The sequence below is a fragment of the Geospiza fortis genome, unplaced genomic scaffold (assembly GCF_000277835.1).
Source record: "Geospiza fortis unplaced genomic scaffold, GeoFor_1.0 scaffold201, whole genome shotgun sequence".
Classification (NCBI taxonomy): Eukaryota; Metazoa; Chordata; class Aves; order Passeriformes; family Thraupidae; genus Geospiza; species Geospiza fortis.
The window spans coordinates 1446422-1465330 of NW_005054440.1; the positions used below are offsets into that span (position 1 = coordinate 1446422).

Here is an 18909-nt window from a genome sequence, read left to right on the forward strand (position 1 = left end):
GGGCTGCGCTGTTAACGGCCCCTGACTGCCCATTACAGCTGAGCGGCGCGGCTGCAGGAGCGGTCCGTGCCAGGCTGCTGCTGGAGCACAGCAGGATTGTTCTGGGTCACACCGGCAGGGCCCCGCAGCGTTTAGTGGGAGCGTGTTACTTCGGCTGCCTTTTAACACACTGTGCTGTGCCTTCCAAGTTTCTTACTCTTTCATGTTACCACAGAATCTTGGAATCTTAGAAGAGGACAGGTTGGAAAAGGCCACAGAAAGTCATCTGATCTAGTCTCCCTGCCCAAGCAGGGTTCTCGTCCTCTGGAGTGCATTACTCAGGGTTTTGTCCTGTCCAGTCAGCTTTTGGATACTTCTGGAGAAGAAGACTCCACACCTTCTCTGGTCAATCTGTTCAGTGCTCTGTCACCCTCATAGTAGAGAAGTTCTTGCTCATGTTCTTGTGGAATGTCCTGTGCATCAGTTTTTGCCTGTTATCTCTCCTCCTGTTGCTTGGCACAACTGTGAAAAGCCTGGTCCATCTTCTTGACAGCCTCCCTTCAGATAGTTAAAGACATTGATGAGGTCCAGTCTGTCTTGGGCAGCTGCACAGCATTCTGGGTATCAGCGACTCCTCCCAGCTTTGTGTAGTCAGCAAACTCTCAGAGGAGACATCTGGCCCTTCATCGAAGTAATGGATGAGCATGTTAAACAGCACTGCGCTCAGATATGTCATATGTGTGTTACATGTCTCATATGACAGATAGGCAGGAAAATGTCTCATTGCTGCTTAACCCAGATGGATTTGTGGTACTGTGCTGGCATGACCCAGTAGGAAAGGTTAAGTAACGTTTTCACTTGGCAGCTTCCCTTAAGCTTAGAATACACCAACTTCCCTTTGGTTTTGCAAATAGGGATTTCAGGAACAAAATTAAGCACAAAATAATGTCATCAGTGTTTTCTGTTTATCTGCACAGATATGAATTTTAAACATTTTCATGGTCATCAAATCAAGCACACTGCTTACCAAATTCCAGAATTAAAAGCATGTGTTCAGCCCTGGTTGGTTCACACCTACAGTCAGAAATGCTCTCTGCCTTATTCTGCAAAATGGTCAGTGTGCAAGCAGTGATAACATTGCCTTCTTTTCCCCTTTTTTGAATGAGCATTATATTTGTATGCATGTACTCTGTTTTATGTGGTTCTGAAAGAGAATAAATATTTTTGGTTTTCTCTTTCTGTGGTGGTCATAAGATACAGTTGGGAGTAGATGTCTGTGAGTACAGAGAGATGAAGGTAAATGGCACTGGGAAGTTTTGGGTGTCAAAATTGACATTAAGGGCCTCTTAGTTTTCAGTCTTTGTTATAAATTACTGCATGCTTAAAGCACAGATCCTGTTTGTCATCCACACAAGTTCCTGTTTGTCACCCATACAGTTTATGGATTTCTCATCTAAGTCCCAGCCTTCTAGCTAAACACTGGGAAAGTCACAGCCCATCCCTCCAGCCTACCTCCCTGTCTCACTTTCAGTGCCATTTTATTTACTTTACCATTATAAAACACTTCATAGGCATTTAATCCTGCTTTTAATCACCTTGTACAGTGAGCTGTAGCCTTCTCATCTGGCTTTTTATTTAGCCTCCCTTTACTAGTCTCCAGAGTTTTTCCTCTCAGATGTCCATTACTAAGGAGTGGTCAGTCTTTCTCTCTCTCATCCACCAGCTGTAGCTGGTGCTCCCCTGCCAGTGCTCTGTTACAGTTTTCATTCTTAGTACGCTCTTGATTTATTCCATCCAGTCCATCTTTTTGTCCCCTTTACATTCATAGCAGACAGCTCTTTCTCTCTTTTTCTTGGATCCAGCAACAGTGGAAGGAACTAAGCGCACGTGGGAAAAGTATTTATTGCTGTTGCTAAGTAAAATCTGTTCCCGACTGTCCCATGGCAGACCAGAGCTGCAACTGGAGAAGTGCTGTGGCTGTGTGTAGAAGCACGTGTCATAGCAAGTGCATCTTCTGGAAATGCAGCTCTGGACTTTGCTCTAGGTGAGTGTAAGGAAACGATACCAGCATAGGTTTGTAATTTGTCTAGTTTCTTGTAGAGATGTCAGAAACATGTAATTGATGGGAAGATAATTTCCTTCAAATTTTTATATTAATATAAAATCATTAGATTCCCAAACAATTAAAATGGAGCTTATAAAAGGGAATGTCAGAAGACTTTAATATCAGAGAATGCTATCAACCTGTCTTACAAGAGAGACCTTACTGCTGCCTTATGTAGAAGGGGCTTTTGAGAAAGGCGGGGAGAAACATTTTACCTGTAGTGATGGGACAAGGGCTACCATGTTTAGCTAAAAACAAGGTAGATTTAGATAAGAGATAAGGAAAAAGATTCTTTACTGTGAGAGTGGTGGGACAGTGGAATAGGCTGCCAAGAGACATTGTGGACAGGGCATTTCTGGAAGAGTTCAAGGCCAGGTTGAATGGGGCTTTGAGCAACCTGGTCTTATAAAAGGTGTCCCTGCCCATGGAATGGCATTGTACTAGATGATCATTAAAGATCTCTATGATTCTATTGCAAACTAATGGTCTTTGGCACTTGTAAGCAGTACCTGCAGTCTGTGCAGTGCCAGCCAGGCTTCTGATTTTGTTCTACTCAATTTATTGAGAAATTAGAGTTCCTAGTTTACACTTTCAGAAGGCATAATATTTGTTACGAAGATTCCCCACATATAAGCTATAAATCAGTTCTTCCTCAAGACTTAAAAAATACTTAAGAGAAACTAGAAATTGTCTTACTCCTGCTCAAATCACTAGGACTTCTCAACAGAGCAATGTCAAAACTTGCTTATTTTAGATTTTTTTATTGAAGACAGCTGATTTGTCAAACCTATTTGCAGTCCTAGTGTGTCATTTATCAAACAGTTTGGAAAGAAAATTAACAATTTGTAAATAAACACAAAGCAACTGCATTCTTGTTCACATTTGTTTATAATTGAGATAAATACAACTGCCACAGGAAAAGTAAGTACATGACTGTAGAGGCTTTTGTTTTCTGTTACAAATTGGGTTCCCAATTTTCTTGGGTTTTCTATGTACTTTTTCTGTTACATATCTATTTATATCTGTGTGTGTGTATGTAGACACACACACATATATATATATAAAATATATATATGTATATATAAATATAAAAATACATATATACTCCTATGTAATATTATAATGAGTTGGGGAAAATCATCTTTAATACAGTGGCTTGAAGGGAGCTTTGACCTTGCACATCATTGCTTATCAAAGCATACCCAAAGCTGACAAAAGGTAAGTGAATAGCAGCTCATAATTCCCTGCTCTGTCGATGTTTGTTTGGAGCATGTTGTCATGAGAGTCTCGTGCACCTTGGGACAAAGGCCATTACTGCAAATGTACCCTCCCTTGCACTTTGAGTAGCTGGTGAGTGTGGTTTTAACACAATTCAGCACAGGGGCTTCAAAGGGGACCTTCTGTGATATACTCCTTGGGCCTTGAGTCATTTTAACAGCATGATGATGTCATGTAATCATGAAGATATGTTACTGTCAAAGATAATTGTTACGCCTTTAGTAATTGAGAAATGAACGTGGTGTCATTGCAAGGCACTTGTCAGTACTCGTGAAGTATGTGCTAGAATAAATGGGTGGGAGCATTTTTATTATGTAGGGTTTGTCGTGTGTACTTTTTTGCTCCCTGGGAGTTTCTGAATTCAGATGGCAAATATGTTTTTAGTGTGTGGCTTATTTTAATTACATGGTATGTCTGTTGGGGAAGAAGATAAGGGATAGTTGTTTGTGCCATTTATCTGACACAAATATATGGATTTTTTTTTTTAAGGTGCAAGAAGAATTTGGTTTTAGAAGGGAGAAGAAGTAAAAATACCTTAACTTTAAAGATCAATATGTCTTGTAGGGCTGGCATAGCACTTAAAATATCCTTCAAAGAATGTGGCCAGTGCAAGTGTTCTTGGAAGGAGAGTAAAGGTTGGGTCAAATGAAACAATGTCAAGAATTTAATTTTAAAAACTAATGTAATTTTGGATTCAGAAGAACTGATGCATTATCTCTCAGTGCTTTAGCCTGCCCTCAGGCTAGCCACCTGTCTTCTTGGAAACTTTGGGGAGTACCTAGTGTACTCAGTTCTCAGGAATGTAGAACCATGCTACGATGGTTCTTGCTTGGTGCCTAGTAATTTTGAACATCCACACCAGTGCAGGTACGTTCTGATGATAAAACTGATGGCTCAGTTTAGCTTGGTTAAATTTGTTTGGTAATGTATTTGTGGAATGGACTGCCATAGCTAGTATGTCTGCCCTCCAATTGCCCTCTGCTACCGGGCTGGGGAGGTCTGTGTGTGACCTCACATGCATTATGTGATAAGGTTGCTCTCAGTGGGAGATGAGATGAATTAATTTCGAGAGCAAGTTAAACAATTTTTGGTTTGACTTTTCCTTCAATAAAGAATGTTCTGCTCTCTCAGCTATCCTGGCTACATACACCGAATCCATGACTAAATTAAATAGTTTGAATTTCTCAAAGGCCCCAATGATGGTTGCTACTTGAGCGATCTGAGGAATCCCTTCAACAACTTGAACATCACACTCTCACTTCTGAGTGTTCGGATTTCTCCAGATCATCACAGATTTGTGTGACCTCCCAGAACCATCAGTAAAAACAGTCAGAGCTTTGAGTGGTGTCTTACTTTTTAAAGAATTTGGGACCAGATTAAACATTTGTTTGAGTAATTTATGTTTTGGATAATGAATTGAAATTTGGCCAGGATAACTGTCAAGAGCGAATTGGAGATGTTCATTTGTCTAGAGTAGAGTTTCTAATTCGTTAAATTTCAGTGGTAAATAAATGCATGTGAGGTCACACCCAGCAAGGATCTGGAGGTGGGTCCTGGCCTTAGTAATAAGTTGGACCATTAGCTCTTGAGTAGTTATGGTTTTCTTTGGTTGGTGGGGTAAAAACAACCACTCAATAATTAATAATTGGGCTGCAGAGGAGGGGTCCCATTGAAAAAGAAGACCGTGGAACTGGGGGGACTTACCACGGACCACAAACTGGAAGGGTAAAATTGGATCAATGCAATGAGCTTGACGAGTTGAGATTGCGGGCACTACTTTCTGTAGGGCGTTACGGGCTTCGGAGGTGATGATGTGTTGTGAGTCCAGGTTATTGTCTCCTTGCAACAGGTCAAAAAGAGGTGCTAGTTCTTCAGTAGTCAATCCTAACAGGGGTCGGATCCAATTGATGGAACCACACAATTGTTATAGATCTCTCAGTGTTTGGGGGTCATCTTTGATGGCAATGTTTTGAGGGATGATGGTCCATTCGCCAGTTAAAAAGCTGAGGTATTTCCAAGGACAAGTGTGTTGGATTTTTTCTGGAGCGACCTCTAAACCCACTTCCTCAATGGCTGTGACAGTCCTTTTAATTATGGAGTCTGAATTAGTCTTTGTGTTTGAATAGATTAAGATGTCATCCATATAATGAAGGACAATAGCTTCTGGGAAGACTTTTCTTATCAGTGATAAGATTCTGGCAATAACATTCGGCACAACACAGGGAATTTTTCATTCCCTGTGGTAAAGTACACTATTGATATCTTTTAAAGGGGGCTTGACGGTTGACTGATGGGACTGAAAAGGCAAATCTGGGAACATCCCTGGGGTGGAACAGAATATTAAAGAAACAGTCTTTGATATCCAGGACTGTGAGTTGCCACTCCCTGGGGAGCATGGAGGGTGAAGGGAGACCTGGCTGTAAAGGACCCTTATCTTCCAGGACTTCACTGATCTTGCGGAGGTCCTGGAGGAGTCTCCACTTGTCTTTACCTGGTTTCTTTATAACAAAAACAGGGGTGTTCCAAGGGCTAGTGGATGGTATAATGTGCCCTTTGGATAATTGCTTGTCAGCTAGTAATTGGAGCGCCTCAAGTTTGTCTTTTGTGAGGGGCCACTGATCCACCCACACTGGTTTGTTGGTCTTGAAGACAAGTGCTGGAATAGCATGCTTCACAGTGGCCCCAACTAGAAATCCCAAGTTGGTTACAGGATTTCTAATATCGCCCCCATTGGGACAAAACATCTCTGCCCAATAATGTGATGTTGCTTGGTACTATAAAAGGTCTCACCGTCACAATTTGTCCCTCTGGCCTTTCCACATTGATAAGATTTTTGCTCCTCAGGGAGGTGACAGGTCCCCTGATCCCAGAAATTGTGCCACTGGGGGACAACAACTTCCAGTCATCTGGCCATTTGGATTGTGGAATGAGGGTGACATCAGCCCCAGTGTCAGCCATTCCTGTGGTAGAAAGAGTCTTTCCTTTATAAGACACAGCAAGGCAAACCTTTGGCTTTTCCCTGACGAGGACATGAGAAAGGTAAAGGTCATAATGATCTAAGTAATCTTGCCCATTTAATACATACATTTGGGCAAAGGGCATGTTCTTGGTTAAAGTGAAAGGTGGGTTAGTACAGATGATTGAAACAGTCACCTCTTGACCAGGATCACCTGAGACGACTTCTGGGATGACGTAATGTTGTTGAGTGTATGAATAATATCTCCCATTAGCAGTACTTGGGTGGGTCTCTGACCTAGGCTAGGGTCGAGGTATCCTGCAGGTACCCTTACAACACTTTCATCGTTGAGCATCAGATGCAGAGAGCTGTATAAAACATGATTTGTTGATTGATTTAATTGGTTGGTTTGCTGGAAAAAGCGGAGTCCCTCTGAGTGATCTCTTTCCTCTGAAATGTACTGTCTGGGAATTGGGTCTCCTGGATGATGGGGAAACTGGGGCAATACAACCTTCCACTTGTTATTATGCCACAGGGTCATGTCATGCTCTGCAGTCCGTTCCCCGGCTGGTACTGTGGACAATAATCTTTGGATGACTTAAGCACAGGGTGAGGACAATGTGCTCAGATGTGCCCCATCTGCCCACAGTTAAAACACCCGATATTGTTCTGTGTCGCCAGTACTTCCCCGACCCCTTTACTGACTGCTAAGGCAACAGTGTGTTCAGGGGAAGTTACCTTTGAGCAGGCTTCTACCATCTGATGAATCATTGATTCTGGATCCTGAGGTAGTGTTCTTAATACCTTTTTACATTCGGAGTTGGCATTATTGCCTGCCATTTTTCTCAGGAGTTCCTCTCTGGCCTCCATGTTATCTATTTGCTTGTCTATAGCATCCTTTAACCTGTCAATGAACTTGATAAAAGATTCATCAGTGCCCTGTTGGATGGCAGAAAAGTTCTATTGGGGGGCATTGCCATCTCGTATTTTGAGTAATGCTGAGCGAGCAGCATCTTTCATGTCATGTAAAACAGGAAGGGGTAGCTGGGCCTGGTCCTCGGGGTTATCAAATTCATTCTCCTCTGACAAAGTGTCCATGGCATCTTTTGCATCTCCGTCTGCCACCTCATGCTTTGCAATTAGTGGTTTTAGCAATTTTTTCCATTGTGTCTCCCCTAACATAAATTCAGTGGGAGACGACAGGATTGTCATTAAATACCGAATGTCATGTGGTACCAATGTATGTCCCGAAAAAGTAATTTCAAGCACATTTTTGAAATAGGGTGAGTTCCTTCCATAGTCTTTTCCTGCCTTTCTCAGTTCTTTCACTTCAGTGTATGGTATTTGTTCCTACCTGGGATTTCTTCCCCTCCTTAAAATAACTGGTGCAACAAAGCAGTCTAGGTCTTGTGCTAAACCTAGATTCCCATCCTTCAAGGCCTCTTCCCCAATCTGTGCCCATCTCCCTCCTGGCCAGATGTTGTGGCCTCAGGTGTTGCTGTCCTCGTCTTCCAAGGAGACAGGGAAGGACAGGCTGGGGTATAAAGTCTCCTGTTGACTGGTAGGGTCTGGTGCCATGGATCTGTGAAGGCCAAAATGGCCTTCTTCCAGCCAGGCCCACTTCTGGTTCTGGCGGCACAGGAACCGCAAGTGGCAAGTGTTGAAGGGGAGTGGCCTACATCAGGGGTGGGGCCACAATTGGCTTTTCAGGGGAAGGGGTGGGTCCCAATGCACGCACCATCAACATCATGGGCAGGGAGGGACCCGACACAGGGGTGGAGTGCAATGGACTGGGGATGGAGAGGTGGAATGGCAGAAAGGGCTGAGTGTGAGGGGAAGCCATAATTCTGTGTCTTGAGACTCAAGACAGGGGTCACTGCCATGTGGCTGGTGCCATCTTGGCCCATTATGTTCAAAGAACAAGGAGAAGAAGTAGGGTAAGACAATGTTAGATCAAGGAGGAGGTTAGGGCTTGGACTGGCATGGCCAGTGCCAGCCTGAGAAAGGGACAGAGGGGGACAGGAGGTAGCAGGAGGCAGGTGGCTCTCCTGTGCCTCAGGGCAGGTTCTACATCCTGGCGCACCCTTTGGAGAAGAGAAATTAGGACTGGGGAGGGAGGAGGGAGACAACTGGAGAGAACCGGGGCCCCAGCTTTCCCCCGTTTCCTTTACTAACTTAATGATAGCCTTAAACAGAGGATAAAATCTCCCGACCTTAAAATTCCCACTGACCTGTTCCCCATATAAACATTTCCCAACCTTTCCCCAGAACTTAACAGAATGGACATCCTCCTGGGTAATTCCCAGGAAGTGTTTAAACAGAAAGCAAACAAAAAACTTTAAATCTTTTTTCAAAAAAGAAACATCTCCCAACACCATTGTTCCCTGAACTTGGATATAGATCTCCTGCTGCATGATGGACAGTTTAATTCCCAAGGCTGCCCTCCCACGAGATAAAAGTAGAACAGAAAAAAAGAGCTTGTGTGGGTACCTCCCCCGGCACCCAGCAGCACCCTAGCTGCAGCATTTACCAAGCAGAACACAGGACATACGAAAGGGTCTCGTGGGGGTCTGTCAGCTCCAGGCGATCCTCTGGAGATGTCAGATTCCACAGGACGTGCTCCGAGAGGGTTGTCAACTGGCTGGTTGAAGGATGTCTCAGACAATCAAGACGATCTTCTTACAGAGCTGGAGTTCTGAGGCGACTGGTGTCCAGGCACAAGGACTTACAGAGCCGAAGTATGCTGGAGACACTCTCAGGGATCCTCCAGAAGAGGTCCCTGTTTGGGTGCCAGCTGCAGCTGTCTGGCAGATGTCGCCAGGATGGCCACCTTCCCAAGAGCATCTTCCCCAAGAAGATGGAGAGCCCAGTCGAGCATCAGACACTCCTATGGCCAGTTGTTGAGGTTAAACCAACAGAAGGAAGCAGGAGTGGCACTCTGTATGGGATTCCGGTGACTGTTTATTGACAGGTGCACTGAAGGGGTCCAGGGACAGCAAAGAGCCCTGAACAAGGGAGGGTCCAGGGTTTTTAACCAACCCGGAGTAGGGGGTATATAAAAACCAGAAGGCCAGTGGGTGAAAGGAGAGGGGATGTACAAAAGTGGGATCAGGGGAGAACAGCCAATGAGGGAACAGGGGAGGAGTGACAACAATGTGGACCAATGGGAAGGTAGAGAACAATGAACTTTCCAGAACTGGGGTGGGGATTGAGTACTATTACAAGTACTATTAACATAAAACCCGGAGAACTGTGGGAAAAAGCTCCAAGGAGTCACCCTGACCTAAACCATGCTATCCTCCCAAGGAATCTCAGCCTCTCCTTTGTCCATATGGGATACTATAGCTGAGTTTGTAAAGTTGTCTTGAGCGGAATTGAAATTTATTTTCAGTATGGATTTATTACAATTTTTGTCTTATTTGTACCTCTATACTGGAAGGAATATAGGGAGGAGTGTATAAAATAACAGTTCCTCTTCAGGTAATCTGAACCATTACATAGTGAATCACAAACATACTGTGTGCCCACAGTGTTGCATCAAAGGTTGTTGTCTGTAACATTCTTTGGTGTAGTTTGTTTGCTGTTCCACTGAGCACTAATATGTTATTTATTGGATATTCTTTACTCCATCCAAATATTCCCTAGAGAAAACCGGACAAAGTCCAGAGATTATGTAAACAACTGGAAAACCCGAAGAATATTTGTATTCTGAAGACTTGTTTAGTCTAAAGAAGATTTGGAGAGACCTGATGACGTACCTAAAATACGTCCAGGGCTGTGGCATATTTTCCATGTTCACTGAGTTGGCTAAAGTGTTGGCAAAGCTACATATTAGGAAAAATGTTTTAACAATCAGCACCAGTTTTGTTGAGCACTCATTTTCTAGAGAATCTGTAGGGCATCCATCACTGTCATTTTTTAAGTTTAGACAAATGAGAATGATGTAGGCATGTGTAGTTCATCCTCACAGGAGAAGTAGGTGATGCCTTGAGCACAGAAGTAATGCCTCCAGCACAGCAATTAGTGACTCTAATTTTCTAGCAATGTTTCTAGCTGAATCAAATCCCAGTCCTTTATTGCACTGACCTCAGTGGTCTTACTTTTGTTAAGAATCTGAATACAATAAGATTTGATGTAGTGTTCTACCTTGTGATTCACCCTCAGTGGTTTCACAGAGGTGCACTACTTCTGTTCAAAAAAAAACAAACAAAAAACTATTGAAATGCTTTTGAGACCCTGTCTAATCTGATTCTGGTTAGGAACACCAGATCTTTCGGTCATGCTCAACATTACTGAGCAGTTGTGAGTCATGAAACAAGGAGGAATCTTTACCTTTTGAGAAAGAAACTTGTTCAGCCCCTCTGCATTCTTCCCCACCACACAGATGATGACAGTTTTCCCAACCAAATGAAAGACCAGCTCAGAGGGAGAAGCACCAGGTGGAACACTGAGGAAAACCACCACCAACTAGGTTTCAGAGTAGCAGTAGACTACTGAGGATCCCCATGGGATTTGTACCCATTTTGAAGAGCTTGACCACAGGTGTGGAAAAATGCCTATTGCAAGCCACAAAGTTTGGTGAATGCTGGGAATAAGTGCTTTTTGAGTTTGAGCTTAAGAGCATGAAGAGAGTGACATTGAACCACACACTTGATCCCTTCAAAGAGCAGTACCTCATGCATTTACTTCCACCAACCATTTCATGTTTCTCAGTTTACTAGAAGTATATTTTTGAGTGATGTTCTGCTACCCTACTGTTACTACGCCTCACATCACAGTTCTCAGAATTTTTGACTCCTAGCTCATCTGTAGGGGGTGTCTATGAAAAGAAATTCACAAATCAAGGGAAAAAGCAGTGATTTATGAGTAATGACTTGGTGATACTTTTTTTCTTTCCCTTTCAAGATCCCTTTTTCTTCTTGCCAGAACTACAACATACTGTGCAGCATTTAAGTAAATCTCCAGCAAATCCACAGAGGAGAAAAATGCATATGGAGAAGCAGGGATGGGCTGAGGAGAAACTGTGTGAAAGGAGGAACAGTCTTCTTCAGAAGAGGCTCCTGAAACCTACCCCAAGTTAAAACTGTAAACTTGCTTTAACCTAAGCTGTAGTCATTACAAGGCAGGTGGTGCTATACTGCTGAAGCGAACAGCTGATACAATGTGAGCTGTGATTCGATCAGTGCATTCTGCACGTGTCAGTTTCAGATGGTGTTGGTTTTGATTACCTCAGTTTTGTTGAAAATTTGTAATTACCACAGTGTAGATAAATCCTGATACAGCTGTAGGGATTGATGAACTCTGAGAATTGTTGATGGTTCCTTGAACTTAGAGTTTGCCCAAGCAGTAATGCCATTCTCAGTTGTGAATGAATGCCAAGACTCAGCATCCATTTAATAGCAACAATGGAATCCTGTGCACAACAATTAAGCACTTGCTAATGCTGGGATCTGTCTAATCAGATAATCTTTTTAGATTCCAAATGATACTTTCAAAGATCAAAATCGAAATTAATTCTGAGAGCTTCGTGGAAGATCTCTGTGCAAAGATTTTAGTTCAGTTGGACAGATGAACATGTGACATTCATTCATTACAGGGCTGACCAATGTAAAAAATATATGAATAGTATGAACACTGTTAAATAAGGGGGGCTTAAGGACAGAATTCCTAAATCTGAAAACTCTCCTACTCTAAACAATTTTTCTCTATGTAATTGCTTCATCAACTTTCTATTTTTAGGACCTGTCTCTTACTCGTCCTTGAAAACTGAATCACAGTATCATGTTCTAAATTGGGATGAGTCTAGGGTTTATACTGTACCTGATTATTTGCCCATTTTTATTCTTCAGCCTTTGGAAGTTTATGATAGCTGCTAGTCTGAATTGTCCTTTAAGTTGCATGTATGAAATACAATATTTTGGCCACATCTCCTGACCAGTTGTTAAAATTTTAACAGAATTTATTAACTTCTGACCATGAATGTGACCTGTGTATTTAGCTGGTATGTCAGCATATCCATGTTATATACATATGTTCCTAATTTATCAGTGATCTAAATAATATATGAACAGTTGTAATTTTTCTAGTCAACATGATAGTGAAATATTGCAAGTGGCATCTGGTAGAAGGATGGGGAAAAGAAAATACTTGAAATGCCATAGATTTTCTTTTTCTTCACGATGTACATTGACTTGTACTATCCCATACCACCCATGTGGGTTGGCCCATAGGCTGGGGCAACTACATAAGAATCATGGCATACTTATCCAAAGAGAGGCAGAATTTTAACAGGATCAATTCTCCAGTCTGGTTGATGTCATGCCGGTGTTGATGTAAAAGGGAGAGTGTTTCAGATATGTGCTTAAAAAGTCCAAGGGTAATGAGTGGGTCAGGCAGTTCATGTGGTAACAGTCCTGGTTTATGATATTTAAAGGATGCATGATGTTAGAGTTGAAAAAAGGGAAGTAGAAGAAATTATTGTTTTGGCATTGTCTGTTTTGGCTGGGACTAATATCTTGACTATTTTAGTTTTGTGCCAATAGATTAATATCAAGGAAGTTAAGCAATAGACATACCAATGACTCTTGCAAGCTACATTGTACAGGTTTAAAGTTAACTTCTACAGCTTGGCATAACATACAGAATGGTCACATTAATAACTTAGGCTTTGACAGGAGTCCAACAGTATTTATGTCACATGATAGAAGTGATAGAAAAATGATAGAAAATATTGAATCACATTTATATAAGACCTGGCTTAGGCACCTGGGAACACTTCAGTCTATTCACAACCTGTTCTACACAACTAGGAGCTGGGGTCAACCACCCAAACACTGAACCAGGTTCAAATATAAAAATCATGGTGCAAAGGGCATCCAGAGGGTAGGAGACTTGTGAAGTTTCTTGACAAAGGATGCTGGGCATGCAAGAGGTTTCCACAAATTCTCATGAGGATGGTGCAACTCTTGTGGATTACTAAAGAGACAAACCATAACTAACTGGTGAATTTCCCTGAGCAGAATGTATTATTTGAGTGAAAGAGTAATTGGGGAAATACCATTAGTATTTGTCCTCCTTTTCTGTGCATCTGCTTATGGTGACTGTTGTGGCTGGTATCCAGGCCAGTGAGTCTTCCTTTGAATAGTGTGGTCATTTGCCATAGTTTTCAGGCTCTTCTGAGGTGTAGGTTGAACTTTAATAGGGCCATGTGTCATTATGGATGTCATTCAGGTTACACTCTGATGTCCTCCATTGCTTCTCTGTGTTTCCTTCTGCATGCCAGCACAGCCACAATTTGCTGGTGGAGAGGACTCCTGGAGCCATTCTGTGCTCTCCAGGGAGACCAACTGTGTCATGCATTGGCAGCATCTGCAGGTTTGGCAGGGCGAGCATCCACAACAGTGGACTGCAATAAAGATCACCCTTTGAGAGAGATGCTGGCACTTCATAACTGCAGAATTTCCTGCATCAAAAGTTATCTGTGAAAGGATAGGGCAGGTCTTTGACATGCTGCCTTGCAATATACCTTCCTTGCAAACACATGTTGTTAGTTGTGGCTTCAGGATGGGCAAATTAGAAAGGGTGAAAGAGAAAAGAAATCTCTGTTTGAACCTATGTATCTCCCAGTCCTCTAACATGGAGGAGATGTGTCTGTTTGGTTTGAGCATATATGGTCTTTTCATAGTTTTGATGTCATCCCTCTAATTCCAGTAAATGCTGTTTCACCATCATTCAAGTGGTTTGCAGAAAACTTTTTTGAGAATTCTTGCTATCATTGTCATTAAGGTGAAAAGGGGCTGCTTTTTTCCTCCTTAGGGATCGTTTAATAAAAAATGGAGAGATTTGAACTGTTTCTAATTATTTTATCAGTGGTTTGTGGTCTATCTAGAAGCAGAGCCCAATGTCCACAAAGAAATTAGTTTAATGGAAAAAGTGTGTCAGTTGACCAGGATGCCTGAAAATTATTTGGAAATTCCCAGTATTAAGAAGCATGTGAGGAGGAGATCCATGCAGCTGTGCTGAGTCACAGGCTTTCCACACAGCATCCTGTCTGTTCTCACAGTGTTTATTCAGTGTGGCAGGATACACCCTTGTCCCCTCCCAGTGTCTCAACCCACCTCCCACTGTCTGCACTATCAGAGAAAAACCACAAACACTTTATCATATTCAATACCATTGATTGGCCCAAAATTGAAGCCTGCCAGAGTATTAAAAAAGCTAGTGTTATGACTAAAAATAATTTTATTACAAATGGTATAACTTTTTTATAATTTTAATGAGCAACATAATAATTATTATTCATATTTAGAAAAAAATTTCTATTCAGCTGAAATTTTTCTAACTTTTTAACAGCAGATACATAATGTGTATGTCCTAGATGTAATATGTTCTAGACATTGATTATGAAAATGCTTAGTCAATTCATATTTAGAAGCAAAGTGCTTCTAAAGAAGAAAGAGCTGTTAGGATTTGCAGGTTATTTGCTGCATGTGCAGAGCAGTCACTTTCACCACTGAAGAGAAAGACTGTTAGAGAAGGACAGAAAACTTCCATCTGCCTTGCTGCAGGAGGACCATGTTGGAATGTCATACCTCTGGATGCCAATTTGTCCCTGCTTCTGCCCTGATGTCCTTTGAAGTGGCAGAGAGAAGTGAACACAAGCAATACTATACACCAGCAACCCTACCCTGATCACCTGAGCACAGCACAGCAGTACTGGAGCCCACCTCAAATGTGGGGCTATTGCTGCAAGGCACAAAATCAGGAAACATTTTCATTTTTTCCTTTTTCTGTCTAAAACTGTTAAATGTTTTTGGAGGATGCACAGGGAGGAAGCAGGACTTGGGCTGCTAATCAGCCCCCAGTGCAAGGAGCAAGCAGTTAATTCCTTCAGGAGGGGTGAAATTGTTTCCTCTGACAGTTGTATTTTTTCCAGTTGCACTGGATTGTACCAGTCCCAGGCAATTTTCACTACTTTGGTTGCTAGGTGACTATGTGAAGTGAGATGCTTCATCCCAAAATGCAAGCATAAGAGCATTCGGCAAGAGCCTGTCTTCACCAGCTTCTTGTGAGAGATAATCTTGGTTTTTTGATATTCTGTTGTTTCCAGTTCTCAGGTAGTGGTGTACTTGGCACAAGCCAGGGACTGTTACAGAGGCTTCACATCCCTGCTTCTGCCAAAGTTCTAGTTCAGTATCCACTGCAAGTCTGGGCTTGGCTTCTGCAGGCACAGTTGCTCCGGAAACCCTCTTTCTCACAGAATCACAGAATGGGTCAGGTTGGAAGGGACACCTGTGGGTCATGTTGTCCAACCTCCCTGCTCCAGCAGGGTCATCCCAGAGCATGTGGCACAGGATTGTGTCCAGATGATTCTTGAATATTTCCAGTGAAATTCTCCACAACCTCTCTGGTCAATCTGTTCCAGTGTCTGGTCACCTGCACAGTAAAGAAGTTCTTCATGTTCAGGTGGAACTTCCAGTACATAAGTTTCTACCCATGGCTTCTTGGCCTATTGCCTGGCACTATTTCTGCTGTGCTTAAGGCAACTAAACTCGCAGTTCTGGCTCTTGATGAGTGAGGAGCTGTTTTCCCCTTTTCCTTCCTCTCTCCCATCCAAGTATTGATGCAGCAGAGTGAGGTCAGAGATCTCCTGTCAGTTTCCCTCACTGCTGGGGGAAGGTCCCTGATAAACTCACACCCACCAGCTTTCTTTGCTAAATCCAAGTAAACCTTTTTACACTATGTTTAATAATTTTGCATTGAAACAATATGATCTTGCCTCTGTATACTCTTTTAGCAGTTAAGAATTGTCATTTTGCAAAACAGTTTAAGAGACTAAAGTGTAGGAGCAGCAGTACTTGGATTTTAGCTCCCTACAAGTTCTGCATGGTTGTTACCCGCAGTGTCTACTCAGGGCATTAGCTAACGTCTATGGCTTTGACAGCAAATTAACTAGGAGTATGGGTGTGGGAATTAAGAAAGTCTAAATGTTTCACAGATGTTTGCTCATTGAAACATATATTCTTAGGGTTGCAAAGGTTAATTCTGAATATTTAATTCAACATTTCAATTGATGCTGGCAACTTCAACACTAGCCTTATTGCTGAGCATTTTCTGCAAAATGAAGCCCAGTACTTTTCTACCTACCTACCAATCTGTGGTTCTAGGGATTTGAAATAAAGAAAATGTTGGATTTTATTTTGCCCAGTGTATTTAGGCTTGCTGAGACTTTAGCAGAAAATCTGGTTGATCTGGTTTTTCTAGGATGGAGTCATAACTGTATTACCTTTCCTGACCTGATGAAAGATAGGTTTTTTTATAACATGCATATTGTGGTGTACACATAAAAATGATTTAAATGTTATTAATCTACCTCTACTTATATAGAAAAATTACATTAAAATATATAATGAATATGTAATTAAATATTCAGTACTGGTTATAGGAGTATACAATGAAGTATTGTATGAAGATCTGAAAGATTTATGAAAAGTAATTAGCTGGTTCAGGTAAAAACCTGATCCAAAGAGATAAAACTCTTGGTATTTGTCTTCCAACTCCCTACAAAGAAAGCAGCCTTGTTCCTGGCAGCCTCCCACGCTGGGCGGAGCAGCAAGAGGCTGCCCCAGTGAGCTTGGACCTCTGGATGAACTGCAGGCAAGGCTGTCCCTGCTGGAACAAACTAGCTTTCTTTGGCCTTAATGGGAGTTACAGATACTCTCTTGTGGAAGATTTGTCTGAGCAGAGCTGGGGAAGAACAGGGCTGGCTGTTTCTGCTCTGTAAACACATGACGCTTTCTGCTCTGTAAAAGCAGACACCCTGACTGCAAAGACAAAACACTGCCCCAAAACCAGCAGTATGTCCTTCCTGCAGGCACTGAGTTAGGGCCCTCCGTGCCTAAGGGCTTAGGGGCAGGCTGCTGAAAGCAAAAGTGCAGTCTGCTCCATGCCTGAGAGACATCAGATCTCTAATCCAGAAGATCCTGATTCTGCTTTACCATTGGATGTGGCAAAAAAAAGTTCTTCCATGCCCTCAACCTTCTCCTTCTCAAAAGAAAATCTGCAGAGAAACAGAAGGAAGAGGAACACTGCCCTTTTTTACCCATTACCTTGAGGACTGAGATGTGTAAATGTAGCTCAGGTAGCTCTTCATACTAAGCAGTGCTTCTATCACCAAGTTAAAAAAGAACCGCAGTGTTTGGACATTTTGCTTTCTATTTATTAAAAGTGACCTGGCAGGATATGACCTAACACCACAAAACCTTCAAAAATGTGAAATAAAAATATGAAAGGTCGTTCCCTACATTGCTTTCCACATTCTCAATATCTACAGCAATGAAGTGAACAGTTTAAACATGCACCAAAACTTTACAAAATTATCAGGTTCATTCCTGACAGCAATGAATTCCCCTATTTTATTACTGACTATGTAACATAATGGCAAACATCGTATTGCCAGACAGTACCAGTCTTTTTTAGAGTGCTTGTTCAGGGACCTGTAAAATAATTTTAACTAATATATATTTTCCCTTTCTTTAGACCTCTCTCTTTAGTTGCCAAAACACTATCACTTACCAGGCAATTGGAAAAAAACACAGATCTGTTGAAAATTAGACAGTGGTAACAGCATGTCTATAATTGAGTTAAAAAGAAGCTGTTGACAGTCACTACCCAGGTTGATATTATTTTGCAAATAATAAGCATAGTTTTTCATTCATTTATTGTCTGTACCTTTAGCCATTAGAATATATGCAAGTTGCATTTTTAAAGGATTTTTAGTTCTTCTGGGAAAGTCAGGACTTTTTAAAAAATTTTACACAAAAGCTGGATTCTCACTGTAACGAAGTTCAGCATTTAAACTGTAAGAAAATACAGTAATTATAATCCTCATAATAAAGTCTCTTGGATAGTAATTATCAGCTCTTCAGGGCAAGGATTGCATAGTGGCTTACTCAGTAGGTGCACTGTTTGTGCTTGCTTTTTCTAGGTGCTATCAAAATATACATTCAACTCACTAACTTTTAAGGAAAAACCCATCCTGAAGTGATGAAATGAGGAGGTAGCCTGGAGTGATGCCAGTGTGTGCTGATGCCAACACTGAACTCTTGACACAGAAGCTCACTGTGCATGGAGAGCAACAAGGATATTCATTGCTGCCTATGCCTTTTTCTTTTGTGTTTTCTGTTTCCCACCCATGTGTAAGTCTTACAATAAAATTAGTCCGATAATACTGTGCCATATCTGGCCTTCCACAGGACAGAGGATCCCCTCCCCGCTGGACAGTGCCAAAATAAAGGACTTGATGTCTTTGTTCATCTAGTGAGCCGGAGCCCGAGGACACTATCTGCATCATCCTATGGTTTTCAGCAGTCAAATGCAACATGAAATGAGCAGAAAGATGGGCTGCTGGAAAAGACCAGCTTTGGTGAACTCAGGGGGAAAAAAATAAAAAACTTGGGATGAGGAGCAGGAAACTGAAGAGGACCCTAAAAATTCCATGAGGATATGCAAAGAGAAAACTGTTAACAGTCAAAGTACTGCCATAAAATACAATACAAAATGTTTTTATAAATATGTTGACTCCAAAAGGTGG

At 41.9% G+C, this 18909-nt stretch overlaps 1 protein-coding gene across 1 annotated transcript in view; it reads right to left on the reverse strand.

The window, feature by feature from the left end:
- Window positions 1-7415, reverse strand: part of F2RL1 (F2R like trypsin receptor 1) — a 13596-nt gene extending 6181 nt beyond the window's left edge. The window contains exons 1-4 of the mRNA XM_014309575.2: window positions 7368-7415; window positions 7056-7256; window positions 5775-5859; window positions 5066-5245 (exon numbers count right to left, since the gene is read on the reverse strand). Coding sequence (XP_014165050.1) covers window positions 5066-5245; window positions 5775-5859; window positions 7056-7256; window positions 7368-7415 — 514 coding nt within the window. The remainder of the gene's footprint in view (window positions 1-5065; window positions 5246-5774; window positions 5860-7055; window positions 7257-7367) is intronic.
- Between the last annotated feature and the right edge of the window lie 11494 nt (window positions 7416-18909).